A 6,000-nucleotide genomic window follows, 5' to 3' on the forward strand; every position below is an offset into this window, starting at 1 on the left:
CCATACTACCGTTGAAAGTTTCGCCCCAACCAGTCAAAGTTCAAACGTGTTCTGCCTTAAAGGGACACTAAAGGTTACTATTAAGTCAACGTGGACTGCTGAAATACCATCCCAGAAACCCCGAAACGCTTGTTTCGTGCCAAGGAGAGACTTATTTTAAGAGAAGATGCGTTCTGAAGCGTCCGCGTACCTCTAGCGCAGTTCAAATCGCCCGCCCTCCGATCGAGGAGTACTGACATCATGGTCTCATAGTGACGTTGCGCCATCGGTGAGTAGAACGGCGTCCGCAGATGGCGCTACGGCTTTTCTGCGCAAAACGCAAACGCGCAGCCAGAAACACAGCCAAGACAGAGCTGACAGCAGAGCGAAAGCGGGAGTATGGTGGCTAGCGGAAGGAGAAACGCGCAACCATAAGGTACTTCATTCTATGACGCAAACTTCGACGCTCGTCGCAATGGACCCTGACAACGACAGATTGGCTCGCGATGGTGGGCCCAACTTCAGCGATTTGAGCACTGGTGAGCGCGACCTGCAGCTGAGGGCTCGCGCTGCCGGCGTCGTTGCGTACTACGACGGTGGCCTCGACACCGGCTCTCCGGAGCGGGAAAGCAACGAGGGCTTCCCATGACATCACATATGTACGTGGCATTCTCGCTGCTTCTTCCAAATGAAAGTTTCGCGAGCCAGCAGAACCCTCACAGCGCGACGCGATAACGAAACTACTGAAACTCCAAAGCGTGAGCGGCGCAGAGTTGAGCGCACAGAGTCAAGCGAAAACGAAACCTTTCGACCACCCATATTACTGAAGGGTAACGTCAAAATGTTATTTTTTCTTAGAATCGAATAGACGTAGACAAGTAGCATTTTTTCCTTCTTATAATCGAATGAAATGATATTTTTTAATACGAGTAGTTGAGTATTAGTAACACAAATTATGAGGAGTGCTTTCGTCATCAGGCTAGTACCGGAATGTCGCTGGAGGGTCTCAAATCGTGTCATGCATTTACCTCAATTTCTCGGTTACTAAAGCTCTGTTCGCGATTATATTGACGCCTTAGACGTTCTAGAACATTGCTCTACCACTTTAACTTGAGTTTCTGGTAACCTTTAGTGTCCCTTTAATACGCTACGCAAGGGTGTAACCTCGAGGGTACTCGAGAACCAGTATGCTCTTGTGCCAGTTTCCTGACGGCAGTGGCTTTCATGTACGCGAGGTTTTTAAGCAAGACTTCACCTCTTTCATCCGCAGGGCCAGGTACGTTGGGTGCCCCGGCACCCGCTGCGGCAAACCCATTTGCGGCACCACTCCCTACGCCATCGTCAGGCCTGGTGGCACCTGCCACGACAGCGGCGGCAGCAGCAGCAGCAGCGGCAGCAGCAGCCAGCAATCCGTTCCAGGCGTCCAAGCCACCTACAATCAACCAGCTGCGACTGCAGAACAGCAGCTTCCCGCCGGCACCGGTTGCCCCGACGACGACGACACTCCTGACGCATCCGGTCGCCACCGCCACCCTGGTTCCACAGCAGCCTTTGCCCCCACACAGTGGCTACGTAGGCCTGCCTGCAGGTGCAGCTGCGGTGGGCCAGCAGAACCCCTTCCTCTGAAGGAAACCGCAGCAGTAGGGAGGGGTTCTGTTTTGCACTAGGACCGCGAAAAAAAAAAAGAAGCGCGAGAGTCGGGCCCGCCGCTGCCTTGCCCAGCAGTGTCTCTTCTTTTTCTTTTTAAATGACCTACCTGTCGCTCTGAAAAGGCCCTTGTTTCTTCTTAATTGGTGTGTGCATAAAGAGCCAAGATGCTGCTGCGCATTCTGCTTGGTGTTCGCCCATCTTCTTCTGAGGTGCAAGCGAAGATGGAGCCATGGTGCGAGTGGTTCCTCCTCCTACAAGTGAACTGTGAACTTTTTTTTTTTCCTTGTCTCATGCAGAGCTGGCCAGACTAATGAACTCACCTGACCATCGAACGAGGCCCAGCGGATCGATGTAGTGTGCGCTCTATCTAGATGTTTTCTCTGAGGCGTGAAAGTGTACGGCAGTAGGTAAAGGGGTTGGTTGGAAAGTGGAAAGTTTTAATATATAGTATATATAAATATATGTTCTACAAATTGAGCGCGGTTCCAGTTCCGAGCTGAGTCTCCCAAAGGAGAGCGGTCATACACGCGAGATCTTGGGAGTGCCAGCGGCGTTTCTCCTTTCCCATCTTGTGAGAAAGAGCATTTACGGGGTGGCGGAGTAAAGGGATGAAGCTCAGCACCACGTCGTCACGACCAAGCTCGCTTGACCTCTGGCCCGGTCAAAGCGATGTCGGACCACCAGCACAACCAGCCCCTGTCGTGACTGTCTCGTAATAACAGAAGAAACGAAAAACAAACTTGCATTTCACGGACTAGCTCTATTGTTATATTTTTGCCTTCCCCACCTTTTATTCTTTGGATTGGAGGACCACTATGTTGTTTTGCTTAGGAGCGAGAAAGTGTCTGCGTCAGGCATCATTGACGGATGCATTCTCACGTGGTGCTCCCTGTTCCACCTTTGCCATTGAGTGGAGGCAGAATGAAGGCAGTTCTTGAGCATTGTGTTACCGTGCAGACGGCAGGAAAGGAGCCATTTCTTTATGGAGGTAACACTGAGCAAAAATGGGGAAAGGTCGTTGCGCCTGTTAACATCTGTTGGAGGCGCTTTCCCTCCACTGCATTCATCGTTCTAGTTGGTGCTTGTAGCTACCACATTTAGCACGAAAAAGAACCGCTAGACGTGAGACGGCAAACACGGGCGCAAACTTCTCATCTGGACTTCATTAGCATGCAATGCCGGCAAAGTGAGATCATAGAGACCGTGCAGTCCATTCTTGTGGTATCCCAAGACATTTTTTTGTGGTTTTGGCTCAATTATGCATGTTCATGACGTATGCTTATGAAGCTTGCTTAGGAAATTTGCACTCGTGCTGGTCGTTTTATGCCAAGTCTGCAGCTCTTTTGTGATAAATGTCATAGTTGGGCACTTCCCCTTTTGGAAACTGAATAGTGTGGCCCATTTCCTGCCGGTATGTCTGCGTTGGAGAGTCCTTCTGGTTGTGGGTAGCAACGTGGGTAGCAAAGCTCTTCTTACTTCTGCCCGATAAATGCTATTGGGCTCGCATGGATCATCCGAAGCTGCCGCGTCCTGAACGGCCGATATGCTCGTGATCTTGGTGGGCTAATGTTTAGAAGTGTGGAGGGTAGCAGGTGGGCGGCCTTTTACATAGAGTTTGAGAAGTCATCCTGCACTTCAGTGCAAAAGGCTGCGGTTGTCCCGTGCAATTTGATTGTGCACCGTGCACTTGGGGCTGGGAAGAAACACCATTTGCTCTTTTCCGTCGAGGAGGCAGGGCGTTGAAAGACTAGCCTTCTTTGCATCGCGTAGCTCGCTCAAAATTTACGTCGGGGCACATCTTCCTTCGTTATCAACCTGTGCCATTAGTCGAAGTTCAGTCCACTTATTTGGTTTGCGCAGCCTTGCTCGTTTTGCTGCGACTGAGACTGCTTGCTGGCGGTTGCAGTGGTTCACCTTTTCATATGCTGTTCTGCAGGCGTACATGCATTTGTACATTGGCTGGAGAAGTCTGTAGCGGAGGCTTTTGGCACTAAAGAAAAGCGGTGCACACCTGTGGCTGTCACTAGTTACACTTTTCAACTGAGCACTTTTTACTGTACCACTGATATAACCACCTCTTGACACGTACGGTGGTACGCGTGGATGTTTTCTTGACACTTGGAAGTTTGCCGTGACGTGTGGACTCTTCGGCGGCAAAAGTGAGCATTTCGTTTTGTCCTCGCCATGTTGCTTCGGCACGAGACCGGCTTGTGTCACTTGCGAGAGACGTCAGTTTTTTTCAGAGTGTGAATGTGCTAGCATAAATCCTTTGTATCGCCTGTTCCTAGTTAAAAAAAAAAAAAAACTTATCTGTGCTGAAAGCCGTGCGCCGACATTTTACGTGTTCTAATGTGGACGTCTCATGTCGGGCTTAGTGTACAAAGGTGCATTGTCTCTTTGCTTTTACAAGAAGGGGTGGGCTTTGGTAGGGCACGTGTGTATGCTGACTGGGCAATTATACAAACTAACGAAATGGGGAGAGTGGGGCTGTTCACACAGTCCTATGCACTGTGACACGTGCTGGCGGTGTTTCTGTCGTAGCAAGGAGGATGTGTTAGCGAGAGTTTTAGGAAGCTTGTTGCGAAGAATGGTAACCTCATTACTATAAGCTTGTACAAAGTTGCCCGAGGAGGGATTCAAACAAATGTGTATGTGTGTGGGATTTGTTTCTGTGTCAGGTGGTGTTCTTGCCATGTCATCTGTCTGGTTAGTTAGAATTGAGTTGTGGAGCCAGGGGTGCTGCGGCACCAGGCCACGTCGAAAGTGTATGGTAGATGAACAAAGCACACGAGCTTCCACTTGATGGACGCAGGACTTTTGACACTCCTAACATGTCTAATCCACTTGTGGAACGGCTGTAAATGAAATTAAGTGAGCCATCTTGAACAGGTAATTGCTGATGCGGCTTAGAGTGGCCGTCGGCAGGGAGCTTGCTGGCACATGTACGATCCTCTGCTTTTTAGTTTCGATCGGCACGGGGGGGTGCCATTGAGACGTGTCACGAAATTCGACACTGTCTGGCATGTATTTGGTGCGATAATCGGCAAAACCTGCATTGCAGGGCTGTCCTGAATGAACTGTGTTTTGCCTAAACTTTGAAAGTAATGTTATGGTCTAACGAGGTTAGAAAGAAAACACTTATGTTACTGCATGTGAAGACGTTTTCCTCTAATGAAATGGACTATTTCTATTTACAGAGTTTTATTATAGCTTTTATAAATATAGAGATGCTAATTGCTTATTCTGCAAGTCCTCTGAATGAAAGGTGTGTGGCTTGTTGCTCCTTTCGTGAGACACTTTGTTCTTTTTTTTATTTTTCTGTTATGCGTGGTGTGGATGCGAATGATGGCATGTCTGAGTGCATTGCATAATTTTTTTTTTTTTGAATAACTGAGGAACATTGCATGGTGTATCTGTTGCAATGCCGGCCAATGCTAACATAAAACGTTGCCGAACGTTCAATCAGCTGTGGAACTGGAGAAAAAAAAAGTCTGCCATGTGTCACTCAACGATACTGGGAGGAATGAAGAGAAGAAAATAAAACGATGCGCTATGTTCGATCAGTGTTTGAGACACACTCTCACTTGCTCACTCTTGCCTTCCCAAACAAGTTGGGATGCATTTTTGGTTGCTCTTCCTGGAGCGTATTGCGATGCAGGAGCATTTCTAATATATCATCTAAGCGCAGTTTCATGAGCTCTAGTCTTGGGCTCTGTTTCGTGGTTTGGCAGGCACGTAACAACTATTTGAAATCGGCTTGTTGCTCACCTGTGTATGCCTGTGTGAACTGCTTCAAAACATTTTTTTTTATAACCATGTATAAAACTGAGAGTGAAAGGAATTGCGACAGCAAGTTCAGGTATCTCCTGCGCACAGGGCCACTGAATGTCATCGAACTCAACAACACATCTAGCTTTTTCATTTAACTTTCCTGAAGACTCTGGTGGTGCAATTGGCAACATGTTCTGGAAGGCTAGATCAACCTGTAGCGAACATCGCCGTCATCATTAGTATGCAGGCCACTGTAACTTCAGCCTTTCTCAATGGGGAAAAATCTGTCTTGTAGCCCCTTCAGGCTTGAATTATGAAGGACTGTCTATAAATGTGTCAAACTTTCAAAACTCATTCCAAGGCACTTGACACTACTGCTAGAAAGACAAGGTGGTAGCATGGTACTGTGCATTTTCTGGCAAGTTGTACTGTGAGAGTAATTACTGTGCAGTCACTAATGCTCAGTTTTTGCATTGTAAAGGTTAAATCACATGCTTGAAACACATGCACAATGTCATTCCTGACTGCATGCATGCTGTGGGGTGTTGAAAATCCCATCAAATGTGGTAGTACGTTCAGTAACGTGGTTGGCTGTAGCAG

General features: G+C 48.1%; 1 protein-coding gene across 7 annotated transcripts in view; it reads left to right on the forward strand.

Annotated features, from left to right (window-relative positions):
• The window catches only part of LOC142589967 (epsin-2-like), a 46,649-nt gene extending 41,462 nt beyond the window's left edge, over window positions 1-5,187 (forward strand). For all 7 annotated transcript variants that reach the window (XM_075701718.1, XM_075701716.1, XM_075701722.1 and 4 more), the window contains one exon: window positions 1,250-5,187. In XM_075701718.1, coding sequence (XP_075557833.1) covers window positions 1,250-1,605 — 356 coding nt within the window. In that variant the 3' untranslated portion in view covers window positions 1,606-5,187. The remainder of the gene's footprint in view (window positions 1-1,249) is intronic.
• Window positions 5,188-6,000: the final 813 nt, after the last annotated feature.

This window comes from Dermacentor variabilis, chromosome 8 (assembly GCF_050947875.1).
Source record: "Dermacentor variabilis isolate Ectoservices chromosome 8, ASM5094787v1, whole genome shotgun sequence".
NCBI lineage: Eukaryota > Metazoa > Arthropoda > Arachnida > Ixodida > Ixodidae > Dermacentor > Dermacentor variabilis.